This window comes from Rhinopithecus roxellana, chromosome 14 (genome assembly GCF_007565055.1).
Source record: "Rhinopithecus roxellana isolate Shanxi Qingling chromosome 14, ASM756505v1, whole genome shotgun sequence".
NCBI classification, from domain to species: domain Eukaryota; kingdom Metazoa; phylum Chordata; class Mammalia; order Primates; family Cercopithecidae; genus Rhinopithecus; species Rhinopithecus roxellana.
This window is the reverse complement of record NC_044562.1, coordinates 17,580,830-17,607,048: the sequence shown is the minus strand read 5'-3', so window position 1 is coordinate 17,607,048 and position 26,219 is coordinate 17,580,830. Positions and strand designations below refer to the sequence as shown.

Below are 26,219 nucleotides of genomic sequence, written 5' to 3'. Positions count from 1 at the left end.
GTTTTGTAGCTTCTAGTCTCATTTAGGAATACAAGAGTCCCTACTCTACCAACTTAGAACCGCCCTTTCTGGAAACTTCTTGAACAAATGAATACTGTAAACAAATAGAAACAATTAACAATAATAAACAAACAAAGAGTGCATGTATGTTGTGGAAAAGGACCATTAAAGATTGTGTCGAGGCCGGGCGCGGTGGCTCAAGCCTGTAATCCCAGCACTTTGGGAGGCCGAGACGGGCGGATCACGAGGTCAGGAGATCGAGACCATCCTGGCTAATACGGTGAAACCCCGTCTCTACTAAAAAATACAAAAAAACTAGCCGGGCGACGAGGCGGGCGCCTGTAGTCCCAGCTACTTGGGAGGCTGAGGCAGGAGAATAGCGTAAACCCGGGAGGCAGAGCTTGCAGTGAGCTGAGATCCGGTCACTGCACTCCAGCCTGGGCGACAGAGCGAGACTCCGTCTCAAAAAAAAAGAAAAAAAAGGATTGTGTTTAAAAGACAAATGTTAAGGTCATGGGTTTGGTTCAAGTATGTTGCACAATTTTGGAAAGCAGTAACTGCGGCACTAGGGAACAAGATCTATCAGTTCCATTCCTGGAGTAAAATACAGTTGTGATCTTATATTTGGTTTCTTTGCATTATGCAGCCAGGTTCACTTTCCAGAAAAAGGAGATAAAAGCAGTGCGATGCTAAAGACTGTAGGAATATTTTAATTCATACTTTTAATTACATTATGTAATAATATCACAGTCTATTTTACAAGTTAAATGTATGAGAATGTATGAAATAGAAATGGTAGGAAAAAACTAAACATGGGTCAGGAACATGGAATTTTTCCAAAACCAGGGGCCAAAGGTAGATGTGTAGCCTGTAGGGCCCAAGGAGGAGACAAGGAGGGCGACAGGTACAGTTATTAGTTTGTGGTATGTGTTTGTTCCCTGTGTGGGGAGGGAAGGATTTGAGACCTGTCCCCTGCCCTGGTCTGGGGTTGGGAGTTTAGTCTGGTCAGCTGGAAGATGGCAGCTTGGGAAAAAGAGCCATCTGGTTACCTACACAGAGCTGGTCCCCTGGTGGCTGCAGGTAGGTTCTGCTGTTGAGGGAATTAGGGGTGGAAGTGTCAAAAATCAAAAGTGTGGAGGAAAAAAGTAAACATAGTTTCCTCCTCCCTCCAAAAAACCCAAATTCTTGACATGCGCACACATTCTTCTTTCAAACATAGAAAAGTCTCACTCTGGATGTGCTTACAAGAAGATCGTCGTCAAAAAACTTTGTTTCTATGATAACATTCCCACTGTAAGAAAGAAGAGAAACAGAGGGCAAAAGAGTGAGCATGTTAGGCACAAGATTTCATTTCCACAAAGTGGTTTCCATCTGGATTCCTGGGCCAAAGGACATGTACCCACCCAGAGTATTAGCTTGGGGCCATTAAAATCCTTGTCTATATAGGGCTACAAGTCTAACACGACATTTAATTTATGTGGCTAGATTCATCCCTGTCAAGCTCCCAAATCAGAAGTGAGAGCATGTCTCCACTCCTTGGTACATTCTAAAGCCTTTAGTAGAGTGCTCTGCACACAGGGTGCTTATAGATCCGACTGACTTTCTGATACCGCATTCATGGACACCTCTGGCTGGTTTATACATAGAAGCCTGCAGACCTCAGGGGCAGCATCCTTCTCTACAGTACTCACTATAGTGGAAAGGTGGGCTTTAGCCTGGCCCACATCTATTTTCCTGCCTTTGGGTATCAGCACCTTGCTCTTCATTTGGGAACCACCCTTCCTCCAGTCCATGTGCCAAGTGAGTGGCCCCTCACTCACCTGGCAAAAGGGTGAACAGAGGATGTAACTTAGGCCCATCAGACTCTTTCCTTTGAGCAAGATCCTTCCTGTAGCTTCTCCTTGAGGAAGCCATCCAGGGATTCCTGCCCACCTGCATCTTTCGAGCCACCCCAGGTCTCCCCCTTAGTCTTTCAACTCTCGTATTAGCCAGAGCCTGTTTCTATGACTTACAACTAAAGAACACTAAATGATGCACCTGTATTGTGAGGGAAGAATTTTATTTTTCTTGGTGGGTATCTCAGTGCTCCCATTTGTAAAATGGGAGAGACCATGACCTTACCAAATCACACTTGAGCTGAGTTTAGGGCAACTGTTTTTGGGGGTTCTAAAAAGTTAAGTATAGTTGGTCCCCTACTTACAATGAATCAACTTATGATCTTTCAACTTTCTGGTGGATTTATGGGGATATTAAATGCATTTTTGACTTATGATATTTTCATCTTATGGTAGGTTTGAGACAGATCGAGACTCTGTCTCAAAAAAAAAAAAAAAAAAAAAGAAATAAAAACAGCAACAAAAAATCCGGCCTGGTGAAGAAGAAGTCAAATGAAGTTTAATAAAATCTAAAAAAAAAGCCGGGCGCGGTGGCTCAAGCCTGTAATCCCAGCACTTTGGGAGGCTGAGACGGGCGGATCCCGAGGTCAGGAGATCGAGACCATCCTGGCTAACACGGTGAAACCCCGTCTCTATTAAAAATACAAAATACTAGCCGGGCGAGGTGGCGGGCGCCTGTAGTCCCAGCTACTCCGGAGGCTGAGGCAGGAGAATGGCGTAAACCCGGGAGGCGGAGCTTGCAGTGAGCTGAGATCCGGCCACTGCACTCCAGCCCCGGCGACAGAGCAAGACTCCGTCTCAAAAAAAAAAAAAATAAATAAATAAATAAAATTAAAAAAAAAAAATAAATAAATAAAATCTAAAAAAAACACAAAAACCTGCTTTCCTAAACTACTCTGTACTTTCCCAGGGTAATTAATAACCAGCAGATAAATTCTGCTTGTAATTAATTATAAAACAGGTAAATAAGGTACTCAAAATCTGACTGGCTGATAGGATATAAAAATAGCTACCATTGTAATTAAAAATCTATTTTTAAAACCATTAAAACTTTAAACAATTCTATTACAAATTTGTATTTATTTGTTTATTTATTTATTTATTTATTTTTGAGATGGAGTCTCACCCTGTTGCCCAGGCTGGAGTGCAGAGGCACAATCTCGGCTCACTGCAACCTCCAGCACTTGGATTCAAGTGATTCTCCTGCCTCAGCCTCCCGAGTAGCTGGGACTACAGGTGCGTGCCACCAGGCCTGGCTAATTTTTTTTTTTTTTTGAGATGCAGTCTCACTCTGTCGTCCAGGCTGGAGTGCAGTGGCGCAATCTCAGCTCAGTGCAAGCTCCGCTTCCCAGGTTTACACCATTCTCCTGTCTCAGCCTCCCGAGTAGCTAGGACTACAGGTGCCCGCCACCACACCCGGCTAGTTTTTTGTATTTTTTTAGTAGAGACGGGGTTTCACTGTGTTAGCCAGGATGGTCTCGATCTCCTGACGTCATGATCTGCCCGTCTCGGCCTCCCAAAGTGCTGGGATTACAGGCTTGAGCCACTGCGCCTGGCCTATTTTTTTGTATTTTTAGTAGAAATGGGGTTTTGCTGTGTTAGCCAGGATGGTCTCGATTTCCTGACCTTGTGATCCACCTGACTCCGCCTCCCAAAGTGCTGGGATAACAGGTGTAAGCCACCACACCCAGCCTCTGTTACAAAATTTAGATGAGGTCTTGCTATGTTGCCCAAGCTAGTCTCAAACTCTTGGACTCAAGCAATCCTCTCCCCTCAGCTTCCCAAGTAGCTAGGATCATAGGCAAGTGTCACCACACCTGGCTCTTAAAAAAAACTATTAAAAACTTAAAAATGGGCTGGGCACGGTGGCTCATGCCTGTAATCTCAGCACTTTGGGAGGCCAAGACGAGTGGATCACCTGAGGTCAGGAGCTCAAGACCAGCCTGGTCAACAAGGCAAAATCCCATCTCTACTAAAAAATACAAAAAATTAGCTGGGCATGGTGGTGGGTGCCAGTAATCCCAGAGACTTAGGAGGCTGAGGCAGGAGAATCACTTGAACCCAGGAGGCAGAGGTTGCAGTGAGCCAATATTGTGCCACTGCACTCCAGCCTGGGCAACAGAGAGAGACTCTGTCTCAAAGAAAAAAAAAAAAAAACTTAAAAAGTAGAGACAGGCATGGTGGCACATGCCTGTAGTCTCACCTACTTAGGAGGCTGAGGCAGGAAGACCATTTGAGCCCAGGAGCTGGAGTCCAGCCTGGGCAACATGGCAAGACCCTGTTATTATTATTATTATTTTTTAATAAAATAAACAAAACCCAAAACCAAAACAAACAAAAAACCTAAAAGTAAATAACCTCAATTTTTAACAAATTCAATATGGCTTTCATAAAGGAACTGTTGAAAGAGATGATCCAATATTACACAATTATCTGTGGGACTAACTCTTTTTTTTTTTTGAAACAGAGTCTTGCTCTGTTACCCAGGCTGGAATGCAGTGGCGTGATTTTGGCTCACTGCAACCTCCACCTCCCAGATTCAAGCAATTCTCCTATCTCAGCCTCTTGAGTAGCGGGGATTACAGGTGTGTGCCACCATGCCCAGCTAATTTGGGACTCTTTTTTTTTTTTTTTTTGAGTCGGAGTCTCGCTCTGTCGCCCAGGCTGGAGTGCAGTGACGCAATCTCGGCTCACGGCAAGCTCCGCCTCCCGGGTTCACGCCATTCTCCTGCCTCAGCCTCCTGAGTAGCTGGGACTACAGGCGCCCGCCACCGCGCCCGGCTAATTTTTTGTATTTTTGATAGAGACGGGGTTTCACCGTGGTCTCGGTCTCCTGACCTTGTGATTCGCCCGCCTCGGCCTCCCAAAGTGCTGGGATTACAGGCGTTTGAGCCACCGCGCCTGGCCGGGACTAACTCTTTAGAAGGTACTATTACTATAACATCTGAGAGACTAACACCTTTCCCACAGACAATGGGAGGTGGGAAGTTACTGACCGTGTTTTTGGACAAAGCACAAACAAATTGTTCTTTGAACAGGAACCAAAGCTATTAATATGGTAAGCTATTCACCAAAAAATTGTAACCAAGTATTATCCTTGAAAACAGAATTATTATTATTATTATTATTATTATTTTTTTTTTTGAGACGGAGTCTCGCTCTGTCGCCGAGGCTGGAGTGCAGTGGCGCGATCTCGGCTCACTGCAAGCTCCGCCTCCCGGGTTCACGCCATTCTCCTGCCTCAGCCTCCTGAGTAGCTGGGACTACAGGCACCCGCCACCGCGCCCGGCTAATTTTTTGTATTTTTAGTAGAGACGGGGTTTCACCGTGTTAGCCAGGATGGTCTCGATCTCCTGACCTTGTGATCCGCCCGTCTCGGCCTCCCAAAGTGCTGGGATTACAGGCGTGAGCCACCGCGCCCGGCCGAAAACAGAATTATTAATAGGACTTTGCCAGATTCTGTTAAAGGTGATCTAAACAAAATACAGAGATACCGGAAGTATGGTAGTCAGGAATGGGAGCAAATTAACATAGATTCGGTATATATTAAATGCCAGTCTCCTTCCATGCCATTGCATTTTATCTTCATTACACCTCTGTAAGAGAGAATTAATTTCTGTGTTTAGAGATGAAAGACTAAGGCTCAGAGAGACAAAGTATATTAGTGCCCAAGATGACACAGGTAGTCAGGGTGAATCAGGAATTTAAATCTGGTCTAATCTAAAGTTTTTTTTTTTTTTTTTTTTTAATTATTCTTTCCACTCTATCACACTGTCTTTTTTATATGAAAAAGGTCAGGAACCTGGAAACCTAGACAACCTTGGATACTCTTTTACTCTATTTCTCAACTGAGCTCTCTGCCCACTGAATGGCACCAGGAGTCCCACCTGCCTGGAATGACTATTTCTAGACACACTTCGTAATTTCCTGAGACCTGCTCACTCACGTTAAGACGCTTGCTGGCATCATCTGGGACTCGGGTGCTGCCTCTATCAAGGACTGCCAGGTATTTGTGGAGTTAGGGATCACAAAGCCAAACTCGAAGAACCATTCTGAAGGAAGAAGGAAAAGCCGGGGTGAGCAGGTGCCCCAGTATAAAGTTTAAGGGCTCTTTGTCTCCCTCCTCTAGAGTGAGCCTCTTTCTACCCTGAGAACCACCAGGAAGTTATCAGCAACCTCTCAGACCAGAGGCATAAAAAAGACAGGGAAGCCTCCTCAGGTTGTCCTCTGAACCACACCAAAGGCTTGCTTCTCATGCTTTGAGGCCTAAAGGACTAGGACCAGTGACCAGGACACAACATAAGCAGCATTTTCTTAGAGGTAGGCTAGATGTGAACTATACATAGATACATAGCTCAATTCACTTGGACTAGCTCGAAGGGGCTTATGTGCCCTCTTATACTGCATGGTGAGAATTCAATGCAGAGTGGCCTTGCCAGTCAAATCTGTATGATACTGTATGTAGAGCACTGTACTAGGCCCTGCTCATAGCAGCTTCCTCCATGACCATATCACAATACAATGTCAGTGCCTAAACCAGGTACCACCATCCATGCTCCCAGTGTCAGAGACCTCAGAGCCCCTTGCAGTAGCCAGCTTTGTTTTGGCTTGCTTTCACTGGGGATTCACAGTCTTGCAGAGTGTAGGAACCCTACCACAAACTGAGTTGTAAAAGGAATGTTATCAAAGCACTGCTTTAGTTCACTGGGTATTGTTGCCTTTTGTCCTGGTCGCCCTAAGCCCTGATTTCAGGCATGCAGGCAGCAGAATACCTTCTAGGCATTGCCCTTTGAAGTAAACTTTTTGTTCCAGGCGGAATTTTTCCATTTGTTCTGTTGAAGAAAAATTGAGTTCTCGAGACACTGCCTTGCACTTGAGGATTTTCTTGGGAACACGGGCTGGTAAGAGAAAAACAAATGTTGAAGCCATTCTAAATGAAAACCACATGACTATGATGCTTCAAATTTCTGGGAGCTTCTTACAGCTGATTTAGAGAACACTTTATTACATTTTGGATAATGCCTTGGTAAGTGCACTACACTTTGTGTGGTTGAAAGCAGAGGACTCTAATTGGTCACTCATATCTGAAAGATATTAGATCTTCAAGGAACACCAGGTTTTGTGCATCTAAGGGCCTCATCAGGAAGCGGGCTTCATGGGTACCTTCTCTCTACTCTGTTCTGGTGATTTTAACCCCTTACTTCTTTACTTCAGGGAGATAAAAATACAAATTTTCTTTTGGAGAAAAAAGTTGAGATCTCAGTTTCTATCTTTGGGTATGTTCTAATGGTAAAATTTCAGCACATAATGGGTTTTGGGAAGTGGGAGAAAGAAACGTTAAGAAAGCAACTGGGTTGGGTGTGGTGGCTCACACCTGTAATCCCAGCACTTTGGGAGGCTGAGGCGGGCAGATCACTTGAGGTCAGGAGTTCAAGACCAGGGTGGCCAACATGGTGAAACCCTGCCTCTACTCAAAATACAAAAATTAGATGGGTGTGGTGGCACGTGCCCATAATCCCAGCTACCTGGGAGGCTGAGACATGAGAATTGCTGGAACCTGGGAAGCGGAGGTTGCAGTGAGCCGAGATCGCACCACTGCACTCCAGCCTGGAGTGTGTCTCAAAAAAAAAAAACAATAATAATTGTAATTGAAACTGTCAACATGTCAACAACACATGGATTAACATGCTGCGTCTTCAGGGGCTCACCCGCCTATTAGGTATGTGTTAACTTAGCTCTCTTATGCTCAGGTGCTAGTCTGGCATTGGTCACAGCCCTGTGTAGACAAAGGGTTGGAAAGTACCTTCATGCTCCACACCAGGGACAGACAGGTCTTCTGTTCCTTGCCAGAGAATCTTCCCTGTTTCAGCATCCCGAAGGTTCATCCAATTTCTGATCAAATATGACTAAGGAAAAATAAGGCACTGAAAGTGACTCCCACTTTGTACTCTAGGTGTCTCATGTTTACTCCCACCAACTCTTGTTTACTTTTTAAAAAGTCTGTCAAACTGCTCATTGCTATGGAAGCAGATAAGAATGTGTAGGAGAGTCAAAAAGACATCTAAAAGAGGAAGCAGAAACCTAGAGAAGACATTATTATCTATGAGAATCTTAAGGCTGTACACACCTAGAAACTGCAAGAAAGGGACAGAAAATGAACAGTGCAAAATTTAAAATTTACCAACAGGATCTAACCAACCAAGATAAAATACCTAAAGAAACAAACATCAGATGTACCCCTAGGAAACAACTCATGAAGATCACTCTATAGTGAAGGCCACAGTCCATACACTTCACCCACAAGCACAGAACTCTCAAATTGCTTTGTAGTGCCCCCCCCCCCCCTTTTTTTTGAGACAGAGTCTCACTCTGTCACACAGGCTGGAGTGCAGTGGCACAATCTCAGCTCACTACAACATTTGCCTCCTGGGTTCAAGCAATTCTTGTGCCTCAGCCTCCCGAGTAGCTGGAATTATAGGAGTGTGTCACCACGCCCAGCTTATTTTTGTATTTTTAATAGAGATGGGGTTTCACCATGTTGGCCAGGCTGGTCTCGAACTCCTGACCTCAAGTGATCTGTCTGCCTCAGCCTCTGAGTGCCCTGTTTTTAAATATGAGAAGATAGCCAAGTATCACCAGAAATTCAAGAAAGCATTTATTATGAAAGACAGACCTCAGCCGGGCGCGGTGGCTCAAGCCTGTAATCCCAGCACTTTGGGAGGCTGAGACGGGCGGATCATGAGGTCAGGAGATCGAGACCATCCTGGCTAACACGGTGAAACCCCGTCTCTACTAAAAACTACAAAAAACTAGCTGGGCGTGGTGGCGGGCGCCTGTAGTCCCAGCTACTCGGGAGGCTGAGGCAGGAGAATGGCGTGAACCTGGGAGGCGGAGCTTGCAGTGAGCTGAGATCCGGCCACAGCACTCCAGCCTGGGTGACAGAGCGAGACTCCATCTCAAAAAAAAAAAAAAAAAAAAAAACAGAAAAACAGACCAAAACAAACTAAAGGAAAAAAGTAACTTAGAGGAATAAAGAGGCTTACAGATAAAGACATAAAGTTTTTAAAAGGAGCATTAAAAAAAGAAAGATATGACATAAACTCTACAGACAATAAAAATTAATACAATAAAATTCTATATATTTTAGGTGAATTTCTCTGGTTTGAGGTTACAACTTATGAAGATGGTCAACTGATGTTCTCTGTCAGAAAATGCCTTCTAACGTAAGTATATTTTCTAGTTTCTGTATTGTTTGATCCATTAAATGAGCCAATAATACCAATTTAAAAAAGAATATTCAGAGAACAAAAAAGAACTCGAGTAATACATATATTTTGATAGCAGAACCAAACAACTCAACGCAAAGAAAAAATTGAAGAAAGCTTTCAGAATGAAAAAGGCAAGGATAGAAAACAGGAGAGCAGGCCAAGTGTGGTGGCTCAACGCCTGTAATTCCAGCACTTTGGGAGGCTGAGGCGGGTGGATTCCTTGAGCTCAGGAGTTTGAGATTAGCCTGGGAAACATGGTGAAACCTCATCTCTACAAAAATACAAAATTAACCAGTCATGGTGGCGCATGCCTGTGGTCCCAGCTACTCTGGAGGCTGAGGTGAGAGGATTGCCTGAGCCCACAAAGTCAATGCTGCAGTGAGCCGAGATCATGCCATTGCACTCCAGCCTGGGCGACAGAGGGAGACCCTGTCTCAAAAAAAAAGAAAAAAAAAGGAGAGTAAAGGTACAAAAACTTATAGTCCAAGAATAGTCTAAGAGTTCCAATGTCTAACTAACAGAAGTTCTAGAAAGGTAGAACAGAGAAAACTGAGGGGAGGATGGCATCAATAAATTAATTCAAGAAAATTTCGTAGATTGAAAGTGTCTAGGCTGGGCACAGTGACTCACGCCTGTAATCCAGCACTTTGGGAGACTGAGGCGGGCAGATCACCTGAAGTTGGGAGTTCAAGACCAGCCAGACCAACACGGAGAAACCGCGACTCTACTAAAAATACAAAATTAGCCAGGTGTGGCAGTGCATGCCTGTAGTCCCAGCTACTCAGGAGGCTGAGGCAGGAGAATCACTTGAACCCGGGAGATCGTGCCATTGCACTCCAGCCTGGGCAACAAGAGTGAAACCCTGTCTCAAAAAAAAAAAAAAAAAAGGGCGTGTAGCAAATGCCCATCACATCATTAGTGGATTTACATAATATCAAAGATAAAGAAAAGCAAAAAGCTTCCAGAAGTTAAACAAGTCATTATACAAAGGGTCAAATCAGAATAGGAAAAAAAAAAAAAAAATCAGAATAAATCAAATTCAAAAGGAACCCTGGAGGATAGGAGACAATTTAGCAGGGCCTTTAAAATTCTCAGGGAAACAATTCCTGAAACAAACTAAAAAATATTTACTTTCTTAAGAAACTAAGGAAAACATGGTTTCATCAAAACGACAGAGAAAACCAAGAAAGGGGATGACATGGGATATAGCAAGCAAGAAACAGAGGAAGGGAGTCCCCTGAGTGACAGTGAAGGAAGATCCCAAGAAAATAGCTCTTTAGCAGGTCTGGAGAGTGACTAGTCCAGGGCCCAGGCTACAGCAGGTCACAAAGCTGAGAAAGAGATTCTTTTAAAAAGATGAAATTCATAATACCTAGTGTGTTTATGTGGAAAGGAGATTTATACAATTAGAGGGAGATTTTGGGGTCAAATTCATGAGAAGCACAGAAAACCTAAGCAAATGACAAAAATTCAAGTATTGACATCAAGAAAAATTAAGGTAGTACTAGAAGAAAAATGTAGTCATAGTATAACTCATGGCTTCATTGCAAGTAGTGCAGATATGGTCATAACAATGAAAGCACATGCTAACACCCAGTATAATTACCTGGGAGGATGAGGGAACAAGAGTATGTATGGATAGTCAGGCATGAAATGTTGAGAAACAACAAAACTGTCATTTTCCACAGTGGAAAGTGGATAAATAATGCTAAAATGGAAACATTAAGACATAGCCACAATATGCTTTTTAGAAATATCAAGATGAATACCAAATAAATACGCTAAAAAGAATTGAAAATAGTTTTCCCTGGGGAGTAGAAAATAGGGGGACAGGGTGTGGTGCTCTTCATTAGAAACTAGGTAGCCGGCCGGGCGCGGTGGCTCAAGCCTGTAATCCCAGCACTTTGGGAGGCCAAGACGGGCGGATCACGAGGTCAGGAGATCGAGACCATCCTGGCGAACATGGTGAAACCTCGTCTCTACTAAAAAAAAAATACAAAAAACTAGCCGGGCGAGGTGGCGGGCGCCTGTAGTCCCAGCTACTCGGGAGGCTGAGGCGGGAGAATGGCGTAAACCCGGGAGGCGGAGCTTGCAGTGAGCTGAGATCCGGCCACTGCACTCCAGCCTGGGCGACAGAGCGAGACTCCGTCTCAAAAAAAAAAAAAAAGAAAGAAAAGAAACTAGGTAGCGTGTTTTTTTTTTTTGAGATGGAGTTTCGCTCTTGTTGCTCAGACTAGAGTGCAATGGCACGATCTTGGCTCACTGCAATCTCCACCTCCTGGGTTCAAGTGATTCTCCTGCCTCAGCCTCCTGAGTAGCTGGGATTACAGGCATGCACCACCACACCTGGCTAATTTTTGTATTTTTAACTAGAGACAGGGTTTCTCCATGTTGTTCAGGCTGGTCTCAAACTCCTAACCTCAGGTGATCTGCTTGCCTTGGTCTCCCAAAGTGCTGGGATTACAGTTGTGAGCCACCTCGCCTGGCTGACTGTGATTCTTTAAATTATGAACACATACAACTTAATAAAAATAAAGACTAAATTTAAGAAGAAAGTGCTAAGTTTTTTTGTTTTGTTTTGTTTTAAAATACAACGGACAAACCATTAAAGGAAAAGAAAATTAATATTATGCAAGCACAGAGGATAAGTCTGCAAAAGATCATTAATATTTGCAAAGAGACTGAGCTTCAGAAAAATATATGTATAATATAGATATAGTTTACATGTGTCTCTTTTTTGGTTTTCTTCTTTTGCTGTCTTGTAATCAGACTCTCTTCCCAAAGCACTCCATAGTCTCTCTTCCTTGTAGAAGGCAGTGACCGCTCTGCACTACAGCAGCTAGAAAGGCCAGATCCTTTTCTCCCAGTCCTGGTATAATTAGGGGTGAGCACAAGAAGGCCTAGCTTTGGACACTTGCTGCCCAGTTCTGGGGTCCTGAAGCTATAGGACTTGCAAGGGAGTTGGAAGTTCTTCAGGGTCGGGGCAGCAGGGGCATGCCAACCTGCCCTTTCCTACTGTGTGGTCTTTGCTATAGACCCTGTCCTTCAACTTCCAGGCAGTTCCAAAAGCCTCAGATCAGATACCCTTTCCCATTGTTTGAATAGCTTGCAGTGGAGAACCCTAAACAACACAGTTGACTGGAATCATCATGTGTGTAATAACACTATATTTTACCCTCTGGAGAGATTCTGTCTAGGTTTTGCTGCTATACAAGAAAAGTCTCAAAATATAACCAAGTGTTATTCAGCAGAGTGCCTGCAATGTGGTGAGGAGTCTATCTTTCTGTGCACTCAACTTGCTTGTGGGCACCCCTGCATGAATGTACTGTTGCTTTCAGGTCACACTGGTTGTGTTACTCTCCTCTCAGGGTGTGCAATTCCTAACAAACTGTCCTTCTATGCTCAATACATTTCCAGACAGTGCTGTTCCTCTCCACCTATGTGATCTACCTTCCTCTGGTTCATATTTTCAAACTCCACTTTGTTTTTTCTTTTTTTTCTTTTTCTTTTTTTTTTTTTTTGAGACGGAGTCTTGCTCTGTCGCCCAGGCTGGAGTGCAGTGGCCGGATCTCAGCTCCGCCTCCCGGGTTTACGCCATTCTCCTGCCTCAGCCTCCCGAGTAGCTGGGACTACAAGCGCCCGCCACCTCGCCCGGCTAGATTTTTGTATTTTTTAGTAGAGACGGGGTTTCACCGTGTTAGCCAGGATGGTCTCGATCTCCTGACCTCGTGATCTGCCCGTCTCGGCCTCCCAAAGTGCTGGGATTACAGGCTTGAGCCACCGCGCCCGGCCCACTTTTTTTTTTTTCTAAACAACTAAATTCAAAAGCAAGTTTACATACTTGCTTAGGTCATGTCTCACAATTATAATTGCTATAAATATGCTCACACCTCCCAGCGTCTCTATATATTAAGAGAAAGTTTCCCAACTGCAGAAGGAAAGCAACAGATACTACTGCTCTATCAATCCCCTCTGAGCTAAGATCTAAACTGTCCCAGGCAGCTAAGCCCAAGGTTTTCTGAAGACATAGTCCTCATTTGACCTGCTCTGAACAAGCTTTCCATTCTTTCACAGCAGACAGTGTCCTATGTACCCACTATGGCAACACGGACATCAGACTTTCTTAAATTAAACAATAAGACTAAACAAAACTAAAATGACTTCTACAGTTCCAGGCTCACAGGCAGGTGAGGCATTCTAGCAAAACTAGAAAAGCCCCGGAGGGTCCCTGTACAAAGCTGCGGCTAGAGCAGACTGAACTTCCAGAAAAAGTACTACAGTGACTGGCAGAGGTCAGAAAAGCAAAGCCTGGGGCCAGGACTTACTCTTCAATCTATATATTAAATGATAAAAAAGAAAGACATTTTAAATTAGTCTTCTATCTGGTATTTAGTGAATAGTAAATTTAAGCTCCCCTTATTTCAAGGGAGAGAAGTAGCTAAAAATACATGGTTGATTGCCACAACATGAGTGTCTTTTCTCTGTAAATAATCAGGTTAAGGACTTAATTGCTTATCTTTTTTTTTTTTTTTTGGAGGCGGAGTTTCGCTTTTGTTGCCCAAACTGGAGTGCAATGGTGCGATTTCTGCTCACCACAACCTCTGCCTCCTGGGTTCAAGTGATTCTCCTGCCTCAGCCTCCCGAGTAGTTGAGATTATTACAGGCATGTGCCACCACGCCCGGCTAATTTTGTATTTTTAGTAGAGACGGGCTTTCTCCATGTTGGTCAGGCTGGTCTCGAACTCCCAACCTCAGGTGATCTGCCCGCCTCGGCCTCCCAAAATGCTGGGATTACAGGCGTGAGCCACCGTGCCCAGCCCTAATTGCTTACCTTTTGGGGAATCACATAAAAAATATTCTATAAAATATATTTATATGTTTGGCCAGTTCAATAACTGTGCACTTCCTGCATGTGCCCTAATCTGAAAAATTATCTACCAGTATCTATATCATGTACTTCATTTTATAATCCTTGAACATTTTAATCCTTAACAAATTTTGTAAGATTTTATCCTCAATACAGCATTAGAGAAATACAAAGACAGCTCCATCCAAGGATGTTGGGATTGAGGCTATTGAGGGCCCCTCTAAGTTCTGTAATTTTAGGGGTGAAAAGGAAGCCCTTAGTTTATGGTAGAAATGCAGCAATTTGGGAACAACTTTACAAAATGGAAATCCATAATAGTCTATTAGTAAGGAGAAATAAAAGTTATTAACGTAGGTGTCTTAAAATAATAACAATGAGAAAAGCTGGTCCTCAAAAGAGGAAACTTCAAGTTGACTTCTGAGGAGCCAAAAAAAAAAAAAAAAGAGGAAACATTTTACTAAAAATGCTAGAAATGAAAGGCAAGCTTTGATGATTGGTCATCATCTGGCTAAAAACATATGTGTTTTAACAGCTTATTGCTAACCAGATTTTTTAGAGAAAAAGAGCCCAAGTTTTAAGACTCAAAGGTCAAGTCACTTCCAATCTTGAGAGGAGGATTAGGTGGACAGGCTTTAAAGGAGGGGCTGGAATACTATTTATAAATTCTGCCCTCTGGGTCAGCCAGGTCTTTGTTCATTTAAAAGCTCCCTGGTGATTTATATGAAGGATGAGCATAAAGGAACACTCCTTTCCTATGGGAAGCCTCCTGCTTAGAGAAGATCGGGCCCTGGTACCCTCTCATTTGGAACCAGGCAAACATAAAGAAGCACTCTCGTATGTAAAAGTAAGAATATCTTAAAAATAAGCTTCAGAACAAAACCAATAGTTCGCAAAGTATTAAGCATTAGGAAAGGTAAAAAAGGAAGTAAATATTCCATAAATATTATAGAGGAATGGGTGACACTTGGCTCAACACAGGGTTACACAAATCCTCTTGTCTTACAGAATAGTTGTGACCTGGTGTGATTTAGATGCAGTCTGGTGCAGGAGCTGGGGGCAGACTTGAGGTGTAGAAGGCAGTGAAGGAGGTGGGTGGTAGAATGGGAAGGGAAGGATTGGGGATCAGAAGAAATCAGTTAGATGAATGGGGTACTAGGTAAATTTCCCTGAGAGATGCAAAAGCAGAAAACAGGATAATAAAAGGATTTGAACCAAGCTTGTCCAACCCATGGCCTCTGGGCTGCATGTGGCCCAACACAAATTTGTAAACTTTCTTAAAACTTTTTTTTTTTTAGTTCATCAGCTATCATCAGTGTATTTTATTTTTTAATTTTTACTTTATTTTATTTTATTTGTGAGACAGAGTCTCACTCTGTTGCCTAGGCTGGAGTGCAGTAGTGTAATCTTGGCTCACTGCAACCTCCATGTTCCAGGTTCAAGTGATTCTCCTGCCTCAGCATCCTGAGTAGCTGGGATTACAGGTGCCCGCCCCCACACCCGGCTAATTTTTTGTATTTTTAGTAGAGATGGGGTTTCACCATGTTGTCCAGGCTGGTCTCGAACTCCTGACCTCAAGCAATCCACCTGCCTCGGCCTCCCAAAAGTGCTGGGATTACAGGCGTGAGCCACAGTGCTTGGCCTGTTACTGTATTTTACGTGTGGTCCAAGATAATTCTTCTTCCAATGTGGCCCAGGGAAGCCAAAAGATTGGACACCCCTGTTAAACTAGTTTGTAACAATCATGTAGGAGTATTTTGGAATGAGTACACTGGTTCTGAGAGTCTTGATTAGTTTTAAATGGAAATAGTCAACATCATTTTTTATATAATAAACAGATCCACACTACATGCCCATACCTCACTGGCCAGTTGAAGGAGGAAGAAAGATAAATCAGGCTAAGAGAATAGAGAGTGAGAGGGAATGGGGAAGATAAAAAGCGGAAACAGAAAAGAAACACAGGGGACACACAGAGACGGAGAGACACAGGGACAGAGTGAAGGAGAAAAAAAGACTGAAAAAAACACAGAAAGGCCCACATACAACTGAGAACTAAGAGACAGAGCCAGGACAGAAGGCAACAAAAAGGAAGAGTCTCCGAAAATTTGGAGATAAGATCCCATACAGTTTTCTTCCTACTTTAATTTTATATAGCTCTCTGGGTTAGTTGAGTTTCATAAGACAGTTTGAAATTGAGCACACGAGGAAGACTAAGCATTCCAAGTGTTAAGCTCCTCTGAAAATGTTAATTGGCTGGTTCATAGTTTCGTGTAATTTATCATCCAAACTATGATATTTTCTTTTCTTTTTTTTTTTTTTTTGAGATGGAGTTTTGCTCTTTGTTGCCCAGGCAGGAGTGCAGTGGTACAATCTCGGCTCACTGCAACCTCCGCCTCCCAGGTTCAAGCGATTCTCCTGTCTCAGTCTCCCGAGTAGCTGGGATTACAGGCACGCACCACCTCACCCGGCTAATTTTTGTTTTAGTAGAGACAGGGTTTCACCATGTTGGCCAGACTGGTCTTGAACTCCTGACCTCAGGTGATCCGCCTGACTCGGCCTCCCAGAGTGCTGGGATTACAGGCGTGAGTCACCATACCCGGCCTATGATACTAAGAATGAAAGAGAGTGCTAACCGGAGAGCACATTTAAATGACCTGGCTCATAAAATGTGCTTAGAACAGTCCTCAGCATTAGTAAGCCATGTGTTAGCTATTATTATCAATGACAATTATATTATAATCAATTATCAATATTATTATAATTATATAATTATAATTACATTATATTATTATTATCAATGACAATTAATTCTTTATCATCTCCCATCTAGCATTCTGACTGGGTTTCCTTGCTTCCATTCTTGCCTCCTTCTCCATTCTCTTCATAGAAGGAAGGGGTTTTTTAAAACTATAAGTTAGGCTGGGCGCGGTGGCTCAAGCCTGTAATCCCAGCACTTTGGGAGGCCGAGGCGGGCGGATCACGAGGTCAGGAGATCGAGACCATCCTGGCTAACATGATGAAACCCCGTCTCTACTAAAAAAATACAAAAAACTAGCCGGGCAAGGTGGCGGGCGCCTGTAGTCCCAGCTACTCGGGAGGCTGAGGCAGGAGAATGGTGTAAACCCGGGAGGCGGAGCTTGCAGTGAGCTGAGATCTGGCCACTGCACTCCAGCCTGGGCGACAGAGCGAGACTCCGTCTCAAAAAAAAAACAAAAACAAAACAAACAAACAAACAAACAAAAAAACACTATAAGTTAGATGTCAATCCCTGGCTTTCCTCTGCATTTAAAAAAATTGAGTTCTTTCCATGGTCTACAAGGCCCCTCAATCACTATGCCCTAGGCACAAAAGCCTCTTACGTCTTTCTCTAACACACTAATACCTCTTCTCACCTGTGCCAAGAAGTCTGAATACTCTTGACCTTATTCTTCACAGCCTCAGGTCCTGGTGTCAGTGGCACCTCCCCTGAGAGGTTCTTGGGAACACTGAGTCCACAATGGTTTCTGAATGCACGCATCTGCCTGACTTCTAAGTTGGGGCTCCTTCTGTGCCTCCATGCCAACACTTGACTATCCTCCCCTGGGCAGAAAATTTGTGGTATCTGTATCTCTTCTGAGGAGAGGCTAAATTCCACTTCACCTTTGGTATATTACTTTCCTAGTCAAAGACTTTCTCTGATGTCAAGTGGGTATTTTGAAAAACACACTAGGAAATTTAAAAATATAGAAATAAGAAAAAAAAAAAAAAAAAAAAGACTTTCAGTGGATCCTCACAGACTAATCCAGGGCCCTCCATATATCTGATCTCAAACTATCATTCATTCATTTAATACATGTTTACTGACAACCTATGATATGGTTTGGCTGTGTCTCCACCAAAATCTCAACTGGAATTTTATCTCCCAGAATTCCCACGTGTTATGGGAGGGATCTATGGGTTGGTAATTGAATCATGGGGGCTGGTCTTTCCCATGCTATTCTTGTGATAGTGAATTAAGTCTCACAAGATCTGATGGGTTTATCAGGGGTTTCCACTACTGCTTCTTCCTCATTTTCTTTTGCCGCTGTCATTTAAGAAGATGGTTTCACCTCCCGCCATGATTCTGACGCCTCCTCAACCATGTGGAACTGTAAGTCCAATTAAACCTTTTTTTTTGTTGTTCCCAGCTTCAGGTATGTCTTTATCAGCAGCGTGAAAACAAACTAATACAGTAAATTGGTACCAGTAGATTGGGGCACTGCTGAAAACATACCTGAAAATGTGGAAGCAACTTTGAAACTGGGTAACAGGCAGAGGTTGGAACAGTTTGAAGGACTCAGAAGAAGATAGGAAAATGTGGGAAAGTTTGGAACTTCCTAGAGACTTGTTGAATGGCTTTGCCCAAAATGCTGATAGCAATATGGACAATAAAATTCAGACGGAGATAAGGAATGTGTTGGAACTAGAGCAAAGGTGACTCTTGTTGTTTTAGCAAAGATACCGGTGGCATTTTGCCCTTGCCCTAGAGATTTCTGGACTTTGAACTTGAGAGAGGCTTAGGGTATCTAGTGAAAGGAATTTCTTTTTTTTTTTTTGAGACGGAGTCTTGCTCTGCCGCCCAGGCTGGAGTGCAGTGGCCGGATCTCAGCTCACTGCAAACTCCGCCTCCTGGGTTTACGCCATTCTCCTGCCTCAGCCTCCCGAGTAGCTGGGACTACAGGCGCCCATCACCTCGCCTGGCTAGTTTTTTTTTTTTTTTTTTTTGTATTTTTTTAGTAGAGACGGGGTTTCACCGTGTTAGCCAGGATGGTCTCGATCTCCTGACCTTGTGATCCACCCAACTCGGCCTCCCAAAGTGCTGGGATTACAGGGCCACCACGCCCGGCCTAGTGAAAGAAATTTCTAAGCAGCAAAGCATTCAAGAGATAACTTGGGTGCTGTTAAAGGCATTCAGTTTTATAAGGAAAGCAGAGCATAAAAGTTTGGAAAATTTGCAGTCTATGTGATAGAAAAGAAAAACCAATTTTCTGGGGAGAAATTCAAGCCAGCTGCAGAAATTTGCATAAGTAGCAAGGAGCCTAATGTTAATCCCCAAGACCATGCGGAAAGTGTCTCCAGGCCATATCAGAGAACTTCTCTGCAGGCCCTCCCATCAAAGACCCAGAGGCCCAGGAGGAAAAAGTGGTTTCATGGGCTAGACCCAGGCTTCCCATGCTGTGTGCAGCCACTTGGTGTTGTGTCCCAGCTGCTCCAGCCATGGCTAAAAGGGGCCAATGTACACAGTTCAGGCTGTGGCTTCAAAGGGTGGAAGCCCCAAGCCTTGGCAGCTTCCATGTGGTGTTGAGCGTGTGCGTGCACAGAAGTCAAGAATTGAGGTTTGGCAACCTCTGCCTAGATTTTAGATGTATGGAAACGCCTGGATGCCCACACAAAAGTTTGCTGCAGGGGCAGGGCCCTCATAAAGAGCCTCTGCTAGGGCAGTGATTAGGGGAAATGTGGGGCCAGAGCCCTCACACAGAGTACCTACTGGGGCACTGCCTAGTGGAGCTGCAAGATGTCCACTCTCCTCCAGACCCCAGAATGGTAGATCCACCGATAACTTGCACCATGTGCCTGGAAAAGCCACAGACACTCAACGCCAGCTGGTGAAAGCAGCCAGGAGGGAGGCTGTTCCCTGCAAAGCCACAAGGGCAGAGCTGCCCAAGACCATGGGAACCCGTCTCTTGCATCACCATGACCTGTTTGTGAGACTTGGAGTCAAAGGAGCTCATTTTGGAGCTTTAAAATTTGACTGCCCCGCTGGATTTCAGATTTGCATGGGCCCTGTAACCCCTTTGTTTTGGCCAATTTCTCCCATTTGGAATGGCTGTATTTACTCAATACCTGTACCCCCACTGTATCTAGGAAGTAATTAGTTTGCTTTTGATTTTACAGACTCATAGGTGGATGGGACTTGCCAAGGCAAGGCAAAGTCTCAGATGAAACTTTTTTTTTTTTTTTTTGAGATGGAGTCTCACTCTGTTGCCCAGGCTGGAGTGCAGTGGTGTGATCTCAGCTCACTGCAATCTCTGCCTCCCAGGTTCAAGCGATTCTTCTGCCTCAGCCTCTTGAGTAGCTGAGATTACAGACACCTGCCACCATGCCCAGCTAGTTTTTTGTATTTTTTTTTTTTTTTTGAGACGGACTCTTGCTCTGCTGCCCAGGCTGGAGTGCAGTGGCCGGCTCTCAGCTCACTGCACCTCCCGGGTTCACGCCATTCTCCTTTCTCAGCCTCCCGAGTAGCTGGGACTACAGGCACCCGCCTCGTCGCCCGGCTAGTTTTTTGTATTTTTTAGTAGAGACGGGGTTTCACCGTATTAGCCAGGATGGTCTCGATCTCCTGACCTCATGATCCGCCCGTCTCGGCCTCCCAAAGTGCTGGGATTACAGGCTTGAGCCACCGCGCCCGGCCTTTTTTGTATTTTTTAGTAGAGATGGGGTTTTGCCATATTGGGCAGGCTGGTCTTGAATTCCTGACCTCAGGTGATCCACCTGCCTCGGCCTCTCAAAGTGCTGGGATTACAGGTGTGAGCCACCATGCCTGGCCTCAGATGAGACTTTGGACTGTGGACCTTTGGGTTAATGTTGAAATGAGTTAAGACTTTGGGGGACTACTGGAAAGGCATGATTGGTTTTGAAATGTGAGGACATGAGATTTGGAGAGGCCAGGGGCAGAATGATATGGTTTGGCTATGTCCCCACCAAAATCTCAACTTGAATTGTATCTCCCAGAATTCCCATGTGTTGTGGGAGGGATTTAGGGGGAGGTAATTGAATCATGGGGGCTGGTCTTTCCCATGCTATTTTTGTGATAGTGAATAAGTCTCACGAGATTTGATGGGATTATCAGGGGCTTCCGCTTTTGCTTCTTCCTCATTTTCTCTTGCTGCTGTCATGTAAGAGCCTTTCGCCTCCCGCCATGATTCTGAGGCTACCCCAGCCATGTGGAACTGTAAGTCCAATTAAACCTTTTCTCCCCCCAGTTTCAGGTATGTCTTTATCAGCAGCATTAAAACAAACTAATATAACCTACTATGTACCAGGTATTAATGTTAAAGTTGCATCTAAAAATTTTGGGCAATGTTTCATTTAAAACGACAGGTAGTATAGAGGGGGACAATATTTTTAAATTCATATATTATTTGATAAAATTTATGGTTTTAGTTATATATGTGAAAATATATATCTATTTCATCCACATCACTTTTTTTTTTTTTAAGACAGAGTCTCACTCACTCTGTCTCACTCACTTGCTCTGTCGCCCAGGCTGAAGTGCGATCTCAGCTCACTGCAACTTCCTCCTGGGTTCAAGAGATTCTACTGCCTCAGCCTCCCAAGCAGCTGGGATTACAGGCGTGTGCCACCATGCCCATCTAACCTTTTTTTTTTTTTTTTTTTTTTTTTTTTTTTTTTTTTTTAGCACAGACTGGGTTTCACTGTGTTGGCCAGGCTGGTCTTGAACTCCTGAGCTCAAGTGATCTGCCCATCTTGGCCTTCCAAAGTGTTGGAATTACAGGAGTGAGCCGCCATGCCTGGCCTCACATCACTTTTTAAAAATATTTTTTCACTGGAAAGATAAGAGATTACATTATATTCAGGGTTACCTTATATATGGACATTATTCTCATAATTTTATGGGTTCCTTCTAGTTAGAACCAAATAACTTATTTACTCATCTCCTTCAAAACAGTTCATATGCAAGTTGGACACTTATTAATGATACTGAGATAATCCTCTAATGATGTTACCTCAAATCCTCATTACCAATCTAGGGATGGAAAATCTAAAACATTTCAATTCATAACAATTCACCAAGAAATAAATTGTTTTATCAGGTGTTAATTCTATTCTTTTTTTTTTTAAATAAACCTTTTATTTTAGAATAGTTTTTTCTTTCTTTCTTTTTTTTTTTTTTTGAGACAGGGTCTTGCTTCATTGCCCAGGCTGGAATGCAGTGTTGCAATCACTGCTCACTGCAGCCTTGACCTTCCAGGCTCAGTCGATCCTCCTACTTCAGCCTCCTGAGTAGCTGGACTATAGGCACTTACTACATTGTCTGGCTAATTTTTTAAAAACATTTTTTATAGAGATGGGGCCTCACTATGTTGTTCAGGCTGGTCTCAAGTGATCCTCCCACCTTGGCTTCCCAAAATACTGGGATTACAGGCATGAGCACTGTGCCCAGCCAAGAACAGTTTCAGATTTATAGAAAAGTTACAAAATAGTAGAGTTCTCATTTATCACACACCCAGTTTACTCTATTATTAACATCTTACATTTGTCACAACTAATGAACCAATATTGATGTTATTGCTCCTCTTGGATGTAAGAGATTCTCAGACTTTCCTTGTTTTTGATGACCTTGACAGTTTTGAGAACTGGTCAGGTATCCTGTAGAAAATCCATAAACTGGTATTTGATGTTTTTCTTATGATTAGATTGGAGTTATGGGTTTTTTGGGAGGAAGACCACAGAGGTAGCATCATTTTTATCACATCAATATCAAGGATACATGCTATCAACATGACTGATAGATGCTGATGTTAACCTTCATCACCTGGGTGAGGGTAGTTGTCAGTTTCTTCCATTGTGAAGTTACTCTTTTCCTCTCCTTTCCACACTGTCCCCTTTGGAAGGGAGTTACTATACCCGGCACATCTTAAGGAGTGGTGAATTATGCTCTACTTCCTTGAGGGATAAATAACCATATGAATTACTTGGAATTATACACTGGAGATTTATCTTCTCTCCCCATTTGTTTTATTCAATCATTTATTTATATCAGTCCAGCTGTTTTTTTTAAATCAAATGACTGTTCTGATACCTAAATTTTTATCGCCAAGATGAAAGTATTTCAACACTAAGAAATCTGCTTAAAAATACTTATTTGAGATACTTACATGTAAGTCTCAGGAATTCATTTGAGTTATGGGGGAAGATAGAAACCATAGGGCATGTTAGTTTATAGTCAGAAGGAAAAGCTGCAAGAGGGGAAAATACAGTTGGTTTAGAGCAGAACACCTGCTTTGGAGTCCAAGTTCTATCACGTAGCAGCTGTGATCTTAGATCAGTCATTTAACCTGCCTGAGATTTAATGTGTAAACAACAGATAATATGAAGGCCTTATGGTTGTTCCAGGATTATATGAAATGCCTACAAAAATGGTTTAGAGATTATAAAACATGATATAAGCAAGCGTAGGACATTATTATACCATAATTCTTCAGGATTGAAAGAGGCAAATTATGGAAGTAACTTTTTATGAACAACTTCAAATTCTCTAATAAAAGCATATATCATTATCTTATTCTTTCTCTAAAATCTTCAAAAAGGAAAACACAACTGAAAGCTTGTTTGTATTAATTAATGTTTGACTTGAGTTTTATTCACTCAAAACCTTGTAATTCCTGGAAAACCTGCTACAGTCTTTTGTGCTGCTCATATATTAATCTTAATCTCTTTGCTCATCCTATTCTGTGTTAGAGATAAGGCTTGAGTCTACTTTTATACTTGTATTATATATATTAAATATTAGATATATACAGAGCAGAAATTGCATTTGAGAGATTTGAGTATTTTTTTTTTTGAGACGGAGTCTCTCTCTGTCGCCCAGGCTGGAGTGCAGTGAGGCAATCTCAGCTCACTGCAAGCTTCGCCTGCAAGCTTCGCCTCCTGGTTCATGCCATTCTCCTGCCTCAGCATCCCGAGTAGCTGGGACCACAGGCACCCGCCACCACGCCCGGCTAATTTTTTGTATTTTTAGTAGAGACGGGGTTTCACTGTGTTAGCCAGGACGGTCTCAGTCTCCTGACTTCGTGATCCGCTCGCCTCGGCCTCCCAAAGTGCTGGGATTACAGGAGTGAGCCACTGCGTCCAGCCTTCTCTTTTATATTATTGGTCCAACAGCCTCCCAATTAATTTTTCTCCTTTAGTCTCTGGTCCATTGTTTCTCAAAGGGTGGTTCCATGACCTTGTTAAAAATGCTGTTTCGGTCGGGTGCGGTGGCTCACGCCTGTAATCCCAGCACTTTGGGAGGCCGAGGAGGGCGGATCATGAGGTCAGGAGATTGAGACCATCCTGGCTAACACAGTGAAACCCTGTCTCTACTTTAAAAAAAAAAAAAAAAAAAAAAAATTAGCTGGACGTGGCGGCACGCGCCTGTAGTCCCAGCTACTTGGGAGGCTGAGGCGGGAGAATGGTGTGCACCTGGGAGGCGGAGCTTGCAGTGGGCCGAGATCGCACCACTCCACTCCAGCCTTGGTGACAGAGCAAGACTCTGTCTCAAAAATATATAAATAAATAAATAAAATAAAATAAAAATAAATAATAAAAAATAAAAATATAAAAAACCACCAGCTTTCACATAGATGAGCTTTTGCATGGAAATACATTAAATAACAGATAAAAAATTTAAGAAACCCCTCTAATCTGGCTTTTACAATCTAATACACGTGACAAGAGTGCCAGTGGTAAAATACAAACTGGATCATATAATTACCTCCTCTTTAAAAACCTTCAATAGGTTTTCACTGTTCAGAGAAAAGTGCTAACTTCTTAGCTTAGTATTGAAAGTTTACATTGTGGCTCAAAGATCTCTCTCGTTTCCCCTTCTGTTTTACACCCCTTCCTACACCCATTCTCATCCAGGCACAGTGAATCCAGCCTCTCATAAGGCTTCAAACATCAGCAACATTAAAAGAGTTGAGTGGCCTTTCAGGGACCCAATCAAGTGTTATGATGACCATAGGACCATATCAGACAAAGATGATAAAGGAGGGGGGAATAAACCTTTCCCTAACTTAGAAGATCCCTGTGGAGGTAACCATGACAGAGGAAAATGGGAGTAACAAAGACAGCAATTATTGTTTTCAGAGGCTGGCTACAATTGCCCCAGATGTACCAACTGCAGAGTAAAGCCAGCCATATTACCCCAAGAGAATCTCTCTAAAATATATCATCTCTATAGTCTTCACTTCCATTGCTGCGAGAAGAAAACGGCTTTTGTTTTTGTTTTTTTTTTTTTTTTTTTTTGAGACGGAGTCTCCCTGTGTTGCCCAGGCTGGAGTGCAGTGGTGCGATCTCAGCTCACTGCAACCTCCGCCTCCCAAGTTCAAGTGATTCTCCTGTCTCAGTCTCCTGAGTAGCTGGGGTTACAGGCACCCGCCACCACGCCAGGCTAATTTTTTTTTTTTTTTTTTTGGTATTTTTAGTAGAGACAGGGTTTCACCATGTTGGCCGGGCTGGTCTTGAACTCCTGACCTCAAATGATCCACCTGCCTTGGCCTCCCAAAGTGCTGGCATCACAGGCATGAGCCACCATGCCCAGCCTGCTTTTGTCTTTTTTTCATATGAGAACACCATTAATGCCATGCAGCAAAACTTATTCCAAAGAATGGCAGTTTCTCATTGTGTGATGAGACTAAGAGAAAGGTAATAAAGTAGACTAGTTAAGTGCCCTGGCCAAGGTTACAGAGCAACAATAAAAGGATAATCTTCTTGTTTTTGCTCTGCTACCACCTTTCTTATCCTCTCTTCCAAAGACTAAATTTTACCCTTATTTCTTACATTAATATTAATACATAACATTAATAAACTAAATGTTTATGTCCCCTCCAAATTCATACATGAAATCCTAACCCCCAATGTGACGGTATTAGGAGGTGGGGCTTTGGGAGGTGATAAGGCCATGAGGGTGGAACCTTCATGAATGGGATCACTGCCCTACAAAAGGGACCCTAGAGAGCTTTCTCCTTTCTTTGAACCACATGAGGATATGAGAAAACAATAATCTGCAACCTGGAAGAAGGCTCTCACCAAAACCTGAACATGCTGGTACTCTGATCTCAGACTTCTAACCTCCAGAACTGTGAGAAATGTTTCTGTTGTATATAAGCCACCCAGTCTTTGGCACTTTGTTACAGCAGCCCGAAATGACAAAGATATTGCTATTATAAATTTTAAAAATTACAGTGCTTTTTTTTTGTAATGAAATAAAGAACAACTTATTTGTAAAAAGACCCAGAAAAACTAAGTCTTAAGCACTTCTATAAGCACCAAAGTGCTGAAACCAATGACAATTCTGACTTCAGTCATAGGCTCCCAATTCTGGGGAAGCTGATTGCTTATGAAAGTGATTCACGCCCAGTCTGCAATCCCAGCACTTTGGGAGGCAGA

At 43.1% G+C, this 26,219-nt stretch overlaps 1 protein-coding gene across 2 annotated transcripts in view; it reads right to left on the bottom strand.

Annotated features, from left to right (window-relative positions):
• Positions 1-682: 682 nt before the first annotated feature.
• Positions 683-26,219, bottom strand: part of PDE6D (phosphodiesterase 6D) — a 65,458-nt gene continuing 39,921 nt past the window's right edge. The window contains exons 2-5 of one of the 2 annotated variants that reach the window (XM_010354575.2): positions 7,699-7,787; positions 6,668-6,793; positions 5,842-5,947; positions 683-1,291 (exon numbers count right to left, since the gene is read on the bottom strand). In XM_010354575.2, the coding sequence (XP_010352877.1) occupies positions 1,210-1,291; positions 5,842-5,947; positions 6,668-6,793; positions 7,699-7,787 (403 nt within the window). In that variant the 3' untranslated portion in view covers positions 683-1,209. The remainder of the gene's footprint in view (positions 1,292-5,841; positions 5,948-6,667; positions 6,794-7,698; positions 7,788-26,219) is intronic. The other variant, XM_010354576.2, reaches the window with a different exon arrangement.